Raw genomic sequence first — 18,311 nt, forward strand, 5'->3', positions numbered from 1 at the left:
GTCACGGGACTGTGACATGGGTGAGGATGGGTGCCAGACAATGTACGAGTTCACACATACCAACCAGATGCCGAAACCTGTTGGTATGGGTCCAGCAAAGCAGGACTTGAATATCACAAAGCACCGGCCCGCGTCTGAGACCTCTCCGCTTGTGACCACACAGCGCCAAACACAACAGCCAGCACTCAGAGCACCAACACACCACACCGAAGGGAGCAATGAGAGCTGAAAAACAGACGTCAGAAGCAGCCAGGAGGTGATTCAAGAATTTCAGGAAGAGGGACAATACCCCAGTTTCACAGGTTCTGCAGCAAGCTTGACCTAAATCCTGCAGCGAGGCCCCTGGGCTCTGCAGCGCTCCGCTGGGGACGGTCGGACGCTCTGGAGCGACTGCAGACAGATCTCTAAAAAGGAGGGGTTGCTTAAATGGCTAAGTATGTTTCAGACAGTCAGTATATCATTCCCCACATTTAATTTAATGGTACAGTCAGTTTTATCGTATGCTACCTTGAAATTACACCACTTTTTACACCATCTACCCCAGCCATCGCTAACACTGGCCAGCTGGCTCTGTGTTCGCCCTGCAGCAGGCGAGTAAAACCAACCACGGCCCTCACGGTACAGTCGCCAGGCCCTCTGCAAACAGGGCTGCTTATGCAATCACTAAAAGATAAGCCAGCAAATTCCCTGCCTGCTGCTCTGAAAGGTATCAGGCGGCAGACAAAATACTTGCAGAGAAACCACGAAAAGCCGGGGGAAAACAAAAAATGGGAATGAAGGAAGGAAGGAAAAAAAGACTTTTCGGATCGTAGACAGTTAAAATGTACTTCGAAAGCCTATGCTCAGCCCTGCCAGTTCCTAATGATTTAGCATATTCTAATTTGTGCAAAGTCAGAAGAACTGCAGGGGAGTTGGGAGGATGAGGGGGAGAAAGGGAGAGATTCCCCAGCTGAAAACAAAACATTTTGGAGAATGTTCTGGATGTTCAGCTTCACAATACAGCTACTGGCACAAGGGTTTGGACTTCTTCCTGAAGCAGAGGGCCAAAGCACCTTTTCTGCTTATTGAACAAAATGTCTGTAAGCACAGGAGCAAGCTGTCTTCTTACCAAAGACTCCTGCTGAAAGAACCCAGACGACAAACCGCATTTCAGCACACGCTGACACTGCACAGGGACCTGCAAAGTTAGCACACCCCGCAGACACTCCGCTACAACACTCACAACATTTTCTTCCCCTCTATGCAGGGTTCAGGACTGAAAACAGATGCATGTTGCAGCCAAACCACGCAGGTGGCATTGAGGCACCCAGAGCCCGAGGCCAGGCTCTGAAGCAGCCCTGCGAAGCCGGGATGAGGAGCGAGGGGCAGGCTCACCACTGCCCCGCCACCACCTGGTGTCAGGAAAACATCCAGCCTTACCCGAGAGCCTTCCAGCCAACATAAACTAGTTCTGGAGTCTGTGATTTTGTCGTTTCACACGATCCAGACCCCGTGTCCATCGGGCAGCCCCTGGAGCAGCACGGCCATGGCTCCTTCCTGGCCGCGGGCACCCGAGGCTGCGGGCAGCCTTCCTCCAGAGGGCTCTGGGCAGAGGTCTGTGAGGAACCAGGAACAGCCTGATCCGTAGCGTGACTTGGAAAAAACCCCACCTGCCAGCTGTTCAGACATGCATAACCTAACTTCATGAACATCTGTCAAACATTTTGAGGTATTCCTCTCACCCGACCTTAATCATTACCTAGTGAGACGAGCACAAGAATTTATCTCATTTTCTACTGATGCTTTTAGAAGGAGGGAGGTGACCAGAAGACTTAGAAGTTGATCTAAGACATCAGAATGAACGGGTAGGGCTCAGGTGTTTATAACAAGCTATTTCATTAGTACGTAATACATTAAACACAGAAGTCTCAACATGCCCTATTTGGTTCAGGTTATTTTATAATGAAACAGCCAAATCGCAGTTAAAAGGTGAATGAAACCAAACTGTAGTTATCCACACAATCCCAAAACCACCAATGACCTGAAGATGCAAACATCTGGCCTGTGGGCCAGAACAGACACAACAGACACAGCACCTCCGTGGGAAGAGGAGCGAGCACGTCCCAGGTATCACCGCTGGACGGTGCCTGCGGAGGAGCTCAAGTTTCACCCCTGTGCAGGATAATTAAAGGCACATTTTGGCTCTGCCACGTACTGCATCCACAAAAACGGAGTACTTCTAAACCACCCGCTGCGTTTACAGATGGACACGGTACAGTGGAAAGTCCTCCTGAAATTCCCTGAGGATAAGCTTAAGGAGTAAGATGAGGCTTGCTCAGGACGGACAGGCTTCTTTCTGTGCATCAAACCTATCTTCATGGTGATTACAAAAAATACCACACAGAAGTTACGTTACCAAAACATTCGGACTGAGCCACATAATGGGCAAGCAGAGTCTTCCTTCCAGGAAAAAAATAATGGAAAAATAAATAAGGATTTCAACCAAGAAAGAAGTAGAAGCAGAGAAAAAATAAGTGCAGTTGTAAGAAACATGACAATTTCCATCTGTGAGGTATCTTTAAAAGAGCTGCTAGAAGGTAATTTTTTCCACAGATCCCAGGTTCAAAGCAACATTTTGGTTACAGGCACGAGCTGAGTACTGCTGCAATTTAAACCCCAGCTTCACTCAGCCACAGCATGTGCCTGAATATGAAGAGAAGAAGGGAAGGGAAGATGGACAGAAAAAGGGAAATGAGCAGTTCAGTGGCAGGAGAAGCTGGCTTTTCCTTTGTGATGGGGAGGAAAAATCAGGTTAGTTATCTCACGCACTGGTTTTGGCTTCTCATGCACCAGAGAGGGTGGCATTTGGTGCTGTACAAAGAATCACAGCAGCGCAGGAAAGGAGGAGGTCTTCCCTGCCTTAAAGACTGTGTTGTAATGCAGCAGCACCACAGACAGAAAATTATTATTAGAAACAGCAAGTGGCACAGCAAAGGGAGGAAGATAGCTACTGACATCGCCGTTTCCTCAGGGACTGCTGAGCTACAAACGACAAAAATAAATAAAATGCAACCAGCACTATATCCCCAACGTAGACCTCTCCTCGATTCAAGGAGTAACCCCGCAGATCCGTGCTCCTCTTCTGCAGACAGACGGTTGTCCCAGTTTTCTAAGCCCAGCTATATTAGAAATATCACCTGCTTATGTTTTTGTTCTTGTGTTTGATGTTTTTTGTTTTCTTTCACACAAAAGAAACCACTGGGCTGTTCTGCACATTGCTTGGTTCTCATTCAAGTAGCACATTTTAGAACGATGCTGCTGGGAAAAAATATGTATATATATAAAAATGTGGATGTAGGCAGGTGGGTAGGTATGCTAGAGTCTGCAGAAGGAGACTCTGAAACATTGATTTAAGACTTAAAATAAGACAGAAAAATGTGATTTTCAGCAGAAGTTGTTATTCTCTCCAAGGTTTTGCCAACTCCTCAGGCTAAAGAAGGCAGAAAATCTGCGCTAGCCAAACACCGCACTTCACATGCCAGGTTCTTTCCACCACGCTCTCAGAACACACAATTCCAGGTTTGCTCAGCACAACACGTTGTTATATTGTGCAAGTTCATCCCACTGCAGCATGGAGAATAGCAGAGAAGAGCTTACAGGCATCCCAGAGAACGCCAAGACCATGCAGAGCATTTGGAGCTGCAAGGCAGCAGGAGGAGGAGGGCTTGGATGGGAAACGGATGAAAGCTTCGCGATGCTAGCAAGCAGTTTTTAAAGTTATGTGTCACTTACATCACACACATTTCCACTTCCCTGTGGTTTGCTGTCTTTTGGCTAAGGTTTTCCAGGCTCGGTTGGAAAGGAAAAAGTCTGCTCAAGTCAACGGCACGCACTCCCAGCCGGCCCTATGCTCGGACTCAAGCTTGCAAAGCAAGGCTTGCTTTGTGCATGGTGGGAGAGCACCTGCTGCACAGAAACCAAGCTGACAACGACAGTCAGGCACAGGTATGTTAAACAGGGGCACTAGGTGCACATCCCCTCAGCCAGGGTTATTGCTCAGGCAGGTAACTGACCTGGGATTCACCTGCCTGGTAGGACAGGGCGGTCACAGCCTCACACCCGGCACTCGCTGCGGAACGAGCGGTGACACTGCGGCAGGACGGTGCCGGGACGGTGCCAGGACCTGGGCAAACTGCTGAGCGAGGGGAGGGCCCCGGAGCTGCACAAGCAGGGTGGGCTGCACGAGGCGCCTCCACCTCCTGGAGCCTCCTTTGCCAGGCCATCGCCCCCACTCAGCAGTGGGCTCAGCAGCCCAGCTGCCTCCCAGCACAGCTCCCCACAGGAACGCTTACGGGATAAGAGCCAAGAATGTCCAGTAGCCGTTTTTTAGCTTTACCTACTTCATTTAAATGGTCAATTGAAAAAAAAAAAAACTCCTCACTAGACATCAGCCTTAGGCTTAAAACTCTTCGTAAAAGCTGAACACATCGCTCGTGTGGCAAGTGACTTCCCGCACCTTCCCAGCACTGATCTCCGGGGAGCTTCAGCCTTTCAGATTAAGTCTGGATGTTGAATATTCCCACTCTGGATGTTGAATATTCCCACTATGCAGAGAAACATTTATTACCGCCCAGAAATGTGATCAATATGACCCAGGGAAGCTTTGTGGCAAAAATTAGAACAAGAATCCATTTTATTTCAGGCTCCAGCTGTTTTGATTACTGAGCTTTCGACTCTGTCCCTTAAATACCCCCCACAGGAGCTTCAGAACAAGGCAGCAGATGCAAGTCTAGGATGGCAGCCCAGGGCGGTCAGTCTGGGGAACAGGAATAAGAGGAAGAGCAATATCTTATGGCAAAGGTGTTGCTGGAGCTTTGCTCACTCCCACACCTGATGGCAGCAGGCTGTACACCAAGCAGCGAGCAGGGCTGGGCTGGCCGTCCTGATTAACCCTGAGCCTGAGCATCAGAGCTTGCATTTCTGCAACAGATGCAACATGAAACAGCAAACTGTCATACAAACAGCACGTCCTAAACTCTTGCTGATCTGGAGTTTCACTGCTTACACCGAATACAAATGGCCCGGGGTTTACAGTTGAGGCTCTGATTAATATTCAGATGCTGGAGTCAAGCAGGAAATATAATCATGTGCTTAGACAAGTGAGCTAATGATAAGAGTAAGTTACGGTCGCATCCTGATTCCCAGCTTCATGGCCAGTTTTACCGTTTTAATCAAGAAAGCACAGCAGAGAAATATAAACTGCTTTTCAAATGCTTCCCACTCCTAGCTCAGAGATGCAGGTAATAACCAAAAAGCAAAAGCAAATAAACTTCCTACATCTATCTTGTTGAAACAGGAACTTCCCCAGACCAAGGCATTATTAGAACTGCTCTCCGCAGAAACTGCCAGTGGAATTCTGTCTCTAATCATTCTAATCTGTCAGGACTTGAAAGGTTTCTAACCTTGAGTCAGAGACACCGGCTCTCTCTTCACTTTTCATCCTGAAACATCTCCCACAGCATCACTGCCCAAAGGGACTGCAATATAAAGCCAGACACCCTGCAGGAATTAATTTGCTGATAAGAAATAGGTAACAGATAAAACTAAGCTCTTGATCACTCATACCCAAAGCCTGGCACCATCACAGCTCGAGTCTCTACCAACAAAGGCCTGACTCCCAGATCAGATCCCAGCACCATTCTGGATGCAGAAAGCTCCACAGCTCTCGCTAGATGATGCTGAAGTATGGTGCTGGGCTCCTGACAGCCCACTAACTGCCTGTTAAAAGGAGAAGACAGATGCCAAGAATCCTCCTCGTGCCTTGCTCTGAGCAGCTGGTTGTGGCACCCTCCCTGCTGAGAGCTTCCCTCTGAAAAACCAAACCGAACCACCGCAGCTGACAGCAGTGCCCATCTGAAGGAAAAAATCAATCCCGCCCCTGCATTATGCCAACGTCCTTTCCCATTTCATCCTTTAAGGAAAAACAAACAAACAATCACTGCTCTACAATAGACGGACCAGCCCCACTCTGCCGCTGTTGGCCAGCAGAAATGTGAGTGTTTGTGCCTCTGTCAAGCGAGACGTCTACCTTTGCTCCTTGCCTCTCTCCTCCTTCTGCAGACTGGCACACTCGCCTCTTGTGTTTTCTTTCAAAGCTACGCTGCACGTTTTGGGAAAACCATCTGTGTGTTTCCACGTACTCTGCTCAGAGCGCTAGTCCTGACGGAGTTGCAGACAACACAAAATTAATTAGAACCCAGATTCATTCTTCTTGCCAGAATACCTAATTCTCTGCTGAGCGCCACCGTCCCCAGCTTCCTGAGACGCCGCCCGGTTCTGTGCAAGATCCACTTTTCACATCAGTAAACGCGTGTCCCCACGTGCCCCCGCTCACACGCCCAGAGGCTTCACAGCTCGCTGCTGCCAGCACTGCAGGGGGGTGGCGAGGGGCAGGCATCCGTCACAGCCAGCGAGGGCAGGCAGGGAGAGGAGTCAGACACCTCAGGTACAGCGGCTTGATAAAGAAATATGAGGAAAAAAATACCAATTCCTTTCTCACTCCAAGGTTTGTAGTAGGAGTTGGAAGCCAACAGAGGCATTTCTCGTCCCCTAACACTGCTGGCCCCAGGGCACAGCCACCAGCAGGCCGGGGGCGCGGGGCCAGCAGCCCCTCCTGAATACACTCCGGGCCGACTCACTTCAAATACGTGCGACACAACATCACCATGGGATGCGTATGTGGCCTTTTTCAACTAACTGCATAACACAGAACTTTTGCTTCCCTTCTTTATGCTCCTGCCACTCGCAATCTGTTCCACGTTTGTCTGCTCCGTGCCCTCTGTGATCCCCCTTTCGCTACAGCTCACAACCCTCTGTGTAGGGGATGAACAAAGCGCAAAGCCCCAGAAGCCATCCCGGCTGGCTCTCTGCTCTCGGCCTGCCTTAACCAGCTTGCAGCTGAAAACGAGCCCGAGCTCCAAGTCAGGCTGGGGCAGAGCCGCTGGGCCACCGGCATCCAGGAATCCCCAGGAGATGGTTCAGAAGCAGCGTGGAAGAGGACGCACCCACTGCCCTCATCCACGTCTAATTCAAATCGTGACTCTGCAGTGGTGCCTGCATCCCACCTACGTGGTGCTGAGCAGTCATTTGCTTTGTATGAAAGAGCAGGAGGAAAAAAGAACATCAGGCTAGCCTACTCTTGGCAGGGGTGGGAGGGGAAGAGGAGAGAGAGAAAAACACCATCAGCTGCGGCGGGTTGAGCTGTGTGTATTTACATTTCACAAGCTCAACTATTTAGTGGTTTATTTACACACAATGTGCTTGGAGCAGCTAAAATGCCAGTTGTGTTTTATCTCGATTTGGTGGCAACGCGCAGAAAGCCACAAAATCATAGGAAGAGCCTGGAAATGAGACGTGAACCTCGCACATCTGGAAAAGCACGCAAGCCACTGCGAGAGGGGAGGAGGGTTTTGGAAGCACAGGCACAGCGAGGGCTGAAATGCATCGGCTATGACCAGACACCGAAATACAGCCCAGGGACTCAAAGGCAGCTCCGGGGTCCCAGCAGAGCAGAGCCGCGGGGCTGCGCAGCCCCACGCTGCCCCTCCATATTGCAGCGAGCGGGGAGCTGCAGCCAGCTCCATTTTATGCACGCTCCATGGCAAGGCGCCAACACAACTGTTGACTGAGCCAAAGCTGGGCCCCCTTGAACTAAGCCATCACCTAAAGCAGTGTGGAAAAGCACATGCCTCTCGCATCTACGGCGGCCAAGTTCCTGAAAAGCATCCGAGCTACACGATAATTTTTTTGCTTGAGTCAGAAAACGACCGATGTTTTAACTCCTTTATACACGCTCCTAATTCAAAGCAGAAGGGTTGCCATGCGATGGGACCTGATGTCAATGTGGTGCAGAGACTCAGGAGACCTCTGTAGGGCAAGCCTTTTACTAGATAGTCCAAATGGCAGCTGGGGCCAGCATCGGGCCGGAGGGCAGGCCTCATCACATGCCCCACCTTGTTTGCATTCTTGGCCAAGGTGTCAGTGGCTGCTTTCCAACAGGATCCCTACCCTGACAGGAGAGAATGCAGCGCAAGCTCAGGAAAGCTTTTTGGTCAGCTCAGTTCTCCTCCTCCCTCCACAGCAGTGTTTGGCAGTAAGCTGCCAGCACGCACAGGAACTGCACGGAGAGCGTCACCACCCTGGGAATTCACCCTGCAGAGCAGAGACGCTCCTGGACCATCACTCCACCACAAGGCAGAGAAATCCCTCTGCTGATTTCTACCTTAATTATATAAAAAATTGAGCTCCTAGTCTGTGTTCCATTATAATAATAGCAATAATTAAAAATCCTTCAAGCGAGGAGTCCTCCAAACCTGCTGCTCCATCCAGGCTTTCTGGCACCACACACTTCCTTTCTTGACTGATATCCCGAGGGAGCCAGACTGATGGTTTTTCTACTCTATTCCTGTTGCAGGACTGCACTGTGCTCTCTCAGCACATGTAAACTGCTAGGTAATATTTGTGTTGGCGACTAACACACATACTTTATAGAAACAGACCTCTATTTGACCCTCCATGCAGCTCCCACGTACAACTTCGTGCACTCCTTTACACAGCCTTCCCCTGCTGCAGCACATACCCCGCTCCATAGCCCTGTTTCCAGCCTCTTTAAAAACTGCATACCCAGAATAGGGCTTATGTGCTTACAGAGAGCAGCCTGGCTGTAAGAGCCAAGCCTGCAGAATGTTCTTAGGCAAGAATACCGAAGAAAACGAGTGCAAAAATTGCCTGCAGAAGTCCTGGTTTTCCTCCTGCACAGCTCGCTCCAGCTAAACATTTCTATGAAAAGAACTATGAGGAGTTCTGTGAAAAAAAGACACCAACACAGATTTCTGTGATAAAACCGATGGCTGTGTTCTGCTTTTTTTTTTTTTTCCTTCCAAATACTGCCTGGATAGCTAAGACTTCACTGCAACATCACTTCCGAACAGACTTTCACACCAGAACTCTTCCTTCTGGCCTCAAAGTCACCATACATGGCAAAAGACAAGCCAAAGCAACGCGTCCAGATGATCAGATTCATCTCCATTGTTCATTTACGCTGCTGTTTATCAACAACTCCTTTTAAAGCCAGCAGAGCTAAATCGGAGTAGAACCGAAGCGAAGGAGCAGCGTGTGCGGGCTCCCCGCGCCGCCGGGGCTGTCACACCCCGGGGGTCACCCAGGGTCTCCAGGCAGCCGCAGTCTCCGTGCCGATCGCCCACCGGGCCCCCCCGGGGCTGTTCCCCGCCGCGGCCGGCACGGTGCGAGGGCAGGAGCCCGCTGGGAGCTGTGCTCAGCCCGCGGTCGCACAGCGGCTCCGCACCCCGAGCCGCGGCCGGGCCCGGGCAGCTCGCACAGCCCCCGATGCTTTCCGGTACCGGCTCCGCTCTGCAGGCGGGGGCTGCAGCTGCCCAACCGCGGCACCGAGCCCAGCCCCGGCGCTGCCGCTGCCCGCAGCCTTCATGGGGCCGCCAGGACCGGAACCTTCACGGGCGGTACCGGGCGGCACGGCGGGGGCACGAGGGCACGGGCGGCCCCCAGCCGGGCCCGGAGCCCCCCCGGTTCCTCAGCGCCCGCCGAGCCCCGGGGGGAGCAGCGGGCACCGGGCGCGGCGCTGTGAGGCGCTGTCAGGGCCGCAGCGCGCCCCCGCGCCTCACGGGCCCGGCCCCGCACCTGCCGCGGCGCCGCCGCCTCACCTGGGCCGGGCCTCGGCCCGCGGCGGGGGGCGCGGGGACCCCGGCACGGCCCTGCCCGGCCCCACGCCGCCGCTCTGCCCCCCCCGCCGCCCCGCGCACCTGGAGCCGCGCCGCTGCCGCTGCCGGTGCCGCTGTCAGTGCCGTGCCCGTGCCCGTGCCGGTGCCGGGCGGGCGCCGCCGCCGCCCCCAGCCCCGCTCGGCTCCGGCCGCGGCCGCCCAGCTCCGGGGCGCGGAGCGCGGCTGCCGCCTGCCGCCGCTCGGGGCCGGGCTGGCCCCGCCCCCCCGCTCCCATTGGGCGAGCGGCCCGGCCGGCGGCGGAGCGGCGCGCGCTGATTGGCCCCGCGGGACGTCACTCGGCGGCGCGCCTCAGCCCCCCCCCCGCGGGGCCGGGCTCGGCGGGCGGCAGGCGGCGAGCGGCGGCGCCACCGCGCGGGGAGGCGGCGCGGACACACACGGGGCCGGTCCCGCACCGCTCCGCCGCACCGGCACCGGTCCTCGCTGCCCCTCGCTGTCTCATCCCCGGCCCCGCCGCGATGTCCGCCCCCCGCCCGCCCTCACGTCCCCGTCCCCGCCGCCCCCAGGCGTTGTCCGCCGCACCTCGGCCCGCTCCGCGCCGCCGGCTCCGCTGTGCTCCGGGGCAGGCTCGAGGCGGGGCGGCGGGGCGGCCTGCCAGCCCGCTACCGGCGCCCAGCCCCGCCGCCGCCTCCCGCCCTCCGCGGCCGGTTCCACGGCGCGGCCCGCGGGGGTGCGGCGCGGCTCGGGGCCCTCCCCCCGCCCCCCTCGCCCATTGGTAGGCGCCGGCCCGAGGCCCCTCCCCCCCGCCCCGCGCCCCTTCCGGCCCTTCCGCCCGAGCCGCCGAGCGAGTCGCCGCCGCCGCCATCATGGTGAGAGCCCCGCGCCGCCGCCATCCGCCAACATCCGCCAACATCCGCGCCGCCACCGCCACCACGAGCCGCGGCACGGCGGCACCGAGCGCTGCGGGCCCGGCCCGGCCTCGTTGGGGGGGAAGGAGCGGGGGTTGGGGCCGGATGGGCCGGGAGGGAACCGGGGGGAACCGGGGGGAACCGGGGGGAGGGGGGCCTGCCGCGCCGTGACCGGGTGTCCGCCGCCCGCAGGCCAAGATCAAGGCCCGGGACCTGCGCGGGAAGAAGAAGGAGGAGCTGCTGAAGCAGCTGGACGACCTCAAGGTGGAGCTGTCCCAGCTGCGCGTGGCCAAGGTGACGGGCGGCGCCGCCTCCAAGCTCTCCAAGATGTAAGCGGGGACGGGACGGGGCCGGGCACGGGCACCGGGAGGGACCGGCGGGGATCGGCCGCCCCCTGCTGCGGGCCGGAGGGGAGCGTCTGGGCCCGGGGCGTGGGCCCTGCTGCGAGGCGCGGAGGGGAGGCCTGCTGGGCGCCGTGCTGTGGGGCAGGCACGCTGTGGGCTGTGTGGCTGTCCGGTATCTGCGTCATGTTTACTGCACAGCGCTGGTTGTGTAAGTCCGTGGTGTTTGTCCCTCGGTGTGTTCTGAGACATCCTCTTCTTTTTTTTCTCCACCTGCAGCCGTGTGGTGCGCAAATCCATTGCTAGAGTCTTAACTGTGATCAACCAGACTCAGAAGGAGAACTTGAGAAAGTTTTACAAGGTAAGTCCAAACTTCATACGAGGTGACTTTCATTATTCTCAAACACTGACAATTTAGAAGCATTCTAACTATAGATTATTACTTATAAAGTTTAAAACATAAGGGGAAAAAACGTTCATGTATGTATAGCTCAAAGTTTTCTAATCATGGTTCATTTTAAAACACTGTTAAGAGAGTAACCAGAATTATGGCTACTAACCCAGTGTGAGTATGTTTTGCGAGGAGAGTTTTCTGGGCAGCACCTTTTCTCTGAAACTCTAGTATATTTTCTAGATGATGCAGTTCCCAGAAATGCAGATACTCTGCTTGCTAAATCTTAATTAAGTTGCAGGTGAGTGAGCAATTCTCTTGCTCAGCACATTCCTGTAGTTTTTAGAATGCTACTTGTTAGGGATTTGGATTGGTTAGAATGGGACAAGAAAATGACAAAAGGTCTTGGGAAATTGGGACTCATAAGATCAATTACTTACCTCTAACCTGAGTGAAGGTTAGTAGAGCTGGTACAAAAGTTGGTATCAATTCCTGCTTCCCAGTGGAGAGAAATTCTATAACCTTCTAGACTTTAATGATAGTTCTAGCAAAAACAAGCTTAAAGCACTGCTGCTAATGCTTTTGTAGGTAACTCAGCTCGTTGTGAGCTCATTTATCTGATCTGTGTTGCAGTCTTTAAACTCAACTGTTGTATGTTTTTGAAAACAGGGCAAAAAGTACAAGCCTCTGGATCTGCGGCCAAAGAAGACTCGTGCCATGCGACGCAGGTTAAACAAGCACGAAGAAAATCTGAAGACCAAGAAACAGCAGCGAAAAGAACGCTTGTACCCTATGCGGAAATACGCCATCAAGGCGTAAAACTGCAGTGTACTGAAAGTTCTTAATTATATTGGCTGGGTATGTCTCATTAAATAGAACTTTGTTTGGAAGGTGTTAGGTGTGGTCTTTTGAGTAGCAGTTAGATAAAGATGTCATCACCTTTATGGAGAGAAATCAGAGGATTCACAGAAAACTTGTTTGAGCTTTTATCGGTAATGAATATGCTAATAGCTTGCGATTATCTTTTCTCTATGAAGAGCAGGTAAATGAGTACAGATCCATGGAGCTGGCATAGAACCCATTAAATGATTTCTTTTTCTGTCCCTCGCTGGAGTTCTTTGGAACCCAGAGTTGTGATTCTGAAGGCCTTTTTTGGTTCTGATGTAGTGAAGAGTTGCACAGAGCAGTCCAAGCGTTACTGATGTAGTGATGGTTTGTGTCAGTATAGCTGATGTATTCTAACACCAGAAATTCTCTACCCAGCAGGGAGTCCTTACACACAATTGGATCCAGATTCTGTTCAGGGAATAGATCTTAATTCTGCTCGCTGAACTCAGCGTAGATCTGAAGGATTTTTAAGCCTAAAGCAAACTGTAACCAGAGAGAGGTCTAATTACGTGTGGTAAAGTGAATTTCCCATATATTGAGATTCTATGAGGCACGGCTTTACAATGATGCTAATGCTGGCTGTCCGATGGCTTCATTAAGGGCCGAATGCAGACCTGGACGGGATGGTAGTGCCTCCTTGGCAGTGGAGGAGGCGCAGCCTGACAGCTCCGGCCCCAGCCCCACAAGGGACCAGGCTGCTGAAGCACGCTGTAAGGTTGGAGCATTGAGCTGTGGCTCCTGTGGGCTAATACGTTACCTAAATAGGTGCAGCATTGCAAAATGCTTTGCTTACTGATCCTGAACACCCTGCAGTGGCCAGCAGTACCTGTTCTGGAGAAGCACGAGCTTCTCACCCAGCACACGTGGCCCTCCAGAAGAAAAACAAGCAGACCACTGCGAGGATGCAGATCTGCACATTTCTGTCCCAGAAGCCTGATGCAGTTGGGTTACAGGTTGTCAACGTGCTGCTTACCATTCAGAAAAGAAAGGGGAGAAAACGTGGGGGAAAAAGCTTAAGTATCAGGCACTAACAATCTAAGGTGAAGCCACAGGTTTGGATGGCATCATGCCCAGAGAAGACTCTAAACACATTGGCCAAGCTGCAGAGACAAAATGAATCGTGGCTTGCAGCTGATGCAAGCTGCAAGATGATGAACATCCTAAAGCCATAACTGAGAATTTGTTAATTCTGTGCTGTTCTCCATGATGTGATTCCAAACAGAATAGTTCAGGTCAGAAGCTACCCCTGGAGGTCGCCAGTATAACTGCTGAGAGCAAGGCCAACTTTGCAGTTAAATCAATTTGTCCAACTTCTTCCATATTCTTCTGTAGCAGATGGGTTATAGCTGCAATCTGCTGTTTTTCAGAAGCTTTTCTATATCCACTTGTGAAACAACAAAACAACGTTCAGCTTGCCTCAGCTCTGCCACTTTGAGCTCCCCTCAATGCCGCATTCAGGGTTTGGGGCACGCTTTGTTTCTCACAGAAACGGTGGTGGAGCACAGTGTAACTGCTGGATGGGGGGTGGATTCTTGTGCTGTGCTTTCCCGTCGGGAGGGGGAGTAGGAGACCTGTCAGATGCTTGGCTCTGAAGCCCAGAGCATGAGGCAAAGGGATGGGCACTGCTGTGGGAGTTAATGTGGGACAACACCTGAAGTTTTTGCACAATCTGCACCAGGCGTGTAGGGAGAGGTAAGTGGGTTTCTGGCACTTCTTTAAATGAATTGCTCCATCTGCCTGGAGCAGGGTGGCAAAACGTGAGCCCTGCCCTTAGGTCAGAATCGCCCTGTGCTGTTACAGACGACATCCTGTGGACAACTTTAAAGATATTGGGAGTAGCATACTATGGTTCTCCAGAGGGCTGCAGGTACAGAACTGCACGTTGCAGCTGTCAGAACAGAAGATGCTGCTCCCTGCCCGTTGTGCCACGCTTTGCAGGGCCACCAGCGCTCTGTGCTGCTTCCCTGAGCGTCCCCGCGGCTGCGGGGTTGTCCCAGTCCCCTGACGGCAGCCGCTGCCCGGGGGGCTGCAGCCGTCCCCGTGCCCCTGCTCCCGAAGGGCAGGCGGCGGTAGCGGGGCTCGGCTCCTGCCAGCAGCTGCAGCCGGGCTGGCCCCGGCCGGGCTCCGTCCCTGTCCCCGCCGGCCGCGGGGCGGCACCAGCGGCACGGGCACAGCCCGCGGGGAGCGGCCGGGGCCCGGCGGGGCGGCTGCGGGGGGCCCCGGGCACGGGGGGGCTCCGCTGCACACAAAGCCCGGCGCTTCTGGCGCTCCCGGGGCTGCTCCCGGTGCCTTCCTCCTGCGGGACCTCAGCCCCGCAGCTCCCCGGGCGCTGCCCTGGCTCCTGCCCGCGGCAGGGGACATGGGGATGCAGCGGGACGTGTGTGGCCATGCGGGGCTGTGACTGCAGCCCTCATGTCCTCGGCTGTGCCCGCTGCCCCCCATGTGCCACCGTGGAGCCGTGTGAGCGGCGATGCCATCGTCACCCCCAGCCTGGTGGGCAGAGCCGTGTCCCACCAGCCCCATCCCGCCGGCCCCCCGTCCCGCCAGCCCCACGGGCAGCCCAGGTCGGCCCGGGGCAGCCGCCCGCTCGCTGCCCTGAATGCCGGTTTTGTTGGCCGGGCAGGGGGAGGCCTCGTCCCCACGCCGCCCCCGGCCCCGCTGCTCCCGTGAATGCCGGCAGTGTCTGCACGCAGGCGCTGCGCTGCTGGGCCCCCTCCCGCTGCCCTGGTGGCTCCCGGACAAAGGTGGCACTGGGGCTCCCAGGCCCGGGGGTGCTGCGTGCCGGGGCCCCCTGACTCCCTGCCAGCCCGGGCTGCACACCCGATGAAGGGAGCCTCTGTGCGAGGCCGAGCACAGCCCGGCCGGGGAGCTGCATGAGCGGCCCTCCTCCCCCTGTGCCGTGCCACAGGGCGCCATATGGGGGGAGCCTTTGTAGGGTGCGGGGTCACCACAGCACCCCAAGCAGCAGGAGCCCCTCCTGCAGCAGGCAGAGGCAGTGACATGGGCACTGTGTGGCCCCAGCGTGGCCCTGCTGCCAGCCAGGCAGTGCCAGGGTGCACAGAAAGAGGGGACAGACCTGGCCGGGCTGCGGGCAGGCAGTGTGTGTGCCGGGCCGAGGCAGCAGCGCACGTGGGAGAACAGTAGCAAACCCCAACATCTGGAAAAGTTTTGCATCCTGCATTATTTCTTTAGTTCTGGCCCATTTTTGCTGAGATTCTCCTTGGCGGGGACTGCAGAGCGCGAGCTGGCCAAGCTGAGGAGCTCCCCGGGAGCACGGCACCGACAGACGGGTGGGGGCTGCCCTGGGGCTGGCAGTGGGGGCTGAGGGTCCCAGTGGGCGCTGTGGCCCCTCTGCACATCCTCCCTGGTCCTGGGGGGGCTGCTGCTGCCCAGGCGGGTGGTGGGGCTGTTCTGGGAGCGGGTGCTTTGTCCCAGCGTCACCTCTGGCCCCGTCAGCCCTTAGGGCACCCTGAGGGGGCTGCCGTGCCCGGCTGCCTCACCAGGGCGGTTTGGAGCAGCAGCGGCGAGCCTGGGAAGGGATTTGTGTTTCCACTTGCGGGTGACTCAGCCCCGGCACCGCCAAGGCCCGCGGCTCCCTCCCTTCCCTCCGGCCGCTGCCGCCTGCCGCTGCCCAGCCCTGCCCCGCGGCGTTTGGGGTCAGCAGGGCTCGGCCCCACAGCCCTGCATCGCCCACGGCTCTGCGGGTCCTGCACTGGGACCTGCAGCACCGACATCTTCCCACCAAGCGAGTCCCAGCGCGGGGAGCCGACGGGGTCAGGGCACACAGAGCAACACGGGCAGGGGCTCAGCCTCCCACCCCCGGGAGTCCTGGGGGCTGCTAGGCTCTGCTGAGCCACTGCTGGCACGGCTGGGCACTGTCACGGGCACAGCCCTACACCAAGCCCGGGCCCTGCAGCCCCAGGGACCAGCAGCCCCCCAGCCCCCAGCCCCACCACGCAGCTCCCGGCCCCCCGGGCCTGGGGACAGTGGCCCTGCTGGGCGTGAGGCCGTGCTCCCCGCCAAGCTGCGCTGCTTCCTGCGGTGACTTAGTCACAGCCTCGTCTTTTGCTGGCCCTGGGGACCATCAGCTCTATTTTAGGTACAGGGAACAACGGTGCCTGATACGGCACAGAGAAGGGGGGCGGTGGGGCCCACGGCAAAGCAGGAGGGATGCGGGGATGCTCCATGCCCTGGGCTCTGCCCCTTCTGCCCCCTCCTGCAGCGTCTGTGCTGGGATGTGCCCTTGGTGCCTGCCCAAGCCCAGAAAGGGGCACTTCAAGGGAGGCCAGAGGGCCCCTGGTCCTGGGGTCAGTTTGTGCCTTGGCTCCCCCTCCTTCTGGCAGCCCCACGCAGCCCCGGCGTGCTGGGAAGGTGTGTGGGGGCCGGCAGCGCCTGCTGCTCACCCGACCAGCCTTGTTTGCGTTGGTCGATATTCACATCCCGAGCCTCCCGCTGCACTGCCAGATGCGGCTTCATCACGCTTACAAGAGAAACAGCTCCCTGCGGCGAGCACAGCCCCGCCAAGGGGGTCACTGCAGCAGGCCTGGTGCAGGGCAGCGGGGTGCTTTGGGGGGAGCCCCCCCTTGCTGACAGCTGCGGGTGCAGCGAGCCGGTGGCTGCTGGGCAGCCCGCAGTGGGGACGTGCCTCTTGCAGGCAGCGGGAATGCCTCCTGTGCTGCTGGCTGTGCCCGGGCCCTCACGTAGCAGGGACAGCGTGGAGGGAAGGGTCGGGGGGGTGATAAAAATAGACCGATGTGACACCCGGTGCGGCTGGCTCTGGCTTTGAAGCATGTTTGCAATGTGGGCACAGCACCAGGACACACTTCCATCTGCTGCCGGACACACATTGCTTCATTCCCTGGGTCAGCAGCCCTGGCCAGAGATAAGAAGTGAGGGAAGGGCCCGGATTCCCTGAGCACCGCCAGGCCCATCTGCGCAGCACCGTGGGCACGCGACCCTCAGCTGTCCGTGGGTGATGCCCAGCACAGGCCCATGCAGGGCACGCAGCCCGCATGCCCCACTCCCCTCGGTGCCACCCGCAGGCAGATGTGGCCCCGTCCTGGTGCCCTGTGGCAGGCAGGAGGTGCCCTTGGCACGGCAGCAGCTCCCAGCACAGCGGGTCCGGGCAGGCTCCGGCTGAGCCCCACCTGGAGCAGAGCCCGTGCCTTGCTCAATGCCCCTACACCGCGTCCTCGCCCCGTCCTGCTCTGCAGGCTGCCCATGGGGCTGGGCTGCTCCCTGCCGTGGGGCTGGCACCGGGGGTGTACATGCAGCCCTGGGCAGCTCTGTGCTGAGTGGGGGCCCCAGCCTGATTAGCTGGGCCAGCAGGGAGGCAAAGCTACCGCAAACACACAGAGCCAGGCTGGTAACTGAGAAGGAAGCAGCTGGCAGAGGGGCCCGCAGGGGGCAGCCCCCAGGACCTGCCTGCACCTCGCTGGCCACAGCGGGCGTTGTGGGACAGGGTCACGGTGCCCACAGCCACTCGGCCCCGCTGGCCCCGGCCGCCCTTTCCCAGGTGCTGTGTTACCATCACCAGGCCTCGGGTGCTGCCACCCCGCCGCGTCCCCATCTCAGGCTTCATTTGCTGCTTGCTGCTGCATGGAGGGATTTTTAATCTCTTAATCACGTTATGAGCAGAGGTGGTGCTGGGCACGCACAGCAGGAATGTCTGGAAGTCAGTGGCGTCTGGCGCGGCAGGGACCCGGCCTGTCCCCAGCCACGTGTCCCCACCGCGTCCTGCGCTGGGACCTCCGTCCTGCCCTGCCTGGCGGGGCACCAGCAGCAGCAGCAGGACGAGCACGAGCTGGCACCGTGCAGCCCACGGGCTGGCGGGGCTGCCGTCACACACATCGTGGCACCACACGCACAAGCAGCCCGGCCCCGTGGCGGGGGCAGCGGCCCAGGAGGTTTCACGTGTCCCCGAGCGTGTCCCGGCTGCGTGGGCAGCCCCCGGGCAGGCACCAAGGGGCAGCTCCACGGCCGAGGCCGGGGGGGGAGTCCCCGGCACACAATGGCAGAGAAAGGCATCGGGGTGACTTCAGGCTGAGAGAAC

At 57.0% G+C, this 18,311-nt stretch overlaps 2 protein-coding genes across 2 annotated transcripts in view; one reads left to right on the forward strand and one right to left on the reverse strand.

Moving 5' to 3' along the window:
- Positions 1 to 9,824, reverse strand: part of SCAI (suppressor of cancer cell invasion) — a 36,153-nt gene extending 26,329 nt beyond the window's left edge. The window contains exon 1 of the mRNA XM_032200204.1: positions 9,816 to 9,824. The gene's annotated coding sequence lies outside the window, so the exon portion shown is untranslated. The remainder of the gene's footprint in view (positions 1 to 9,815) is intronic.
- Positions 9,825 to 10,550: 726 nt separating this feature from the next.
- Positions 10,551 to 12,261, forward strand: RPL35 (ribosomal protein L35). The gene is made up of 4 exons (XM_032200248.1): positions 10,551 to 10,600; positions 10,832 to 10,968; positions 11,260 to 11,341; positions 12,041 to 12,261. The coding sequence occupies exons 1-4, from the start codon at positions 10,598 to 10,600 to the stop codon at positions 12,188 to 12,190; spliced, it is 372 nt and encodes a 123-aa protein (XP_032056139.1). The 5' UTR covers positions 10,551 to 10,597; the 3' UTR covers positions 12,191 to 12,261.
- Positions 12,262 to 18,311: the final 6,050 nt, after the last annotated feature.

Source organism: Aythya fuligula, chromosome 19 (assembly GCF_009819795.1).
Source record: "Aythya fuligula isolate bAytFul2 chromosome 19, bAytFul2.pri, whole genome shotgun sequence".
In the NCBI taxonomy this organism is placed as follows: domain Eukaryota; kingdom Metazoa; phylum Chordata; class Aves; order Anseriformes; family Anatidae; genus Aythya; species Aythya fuligula.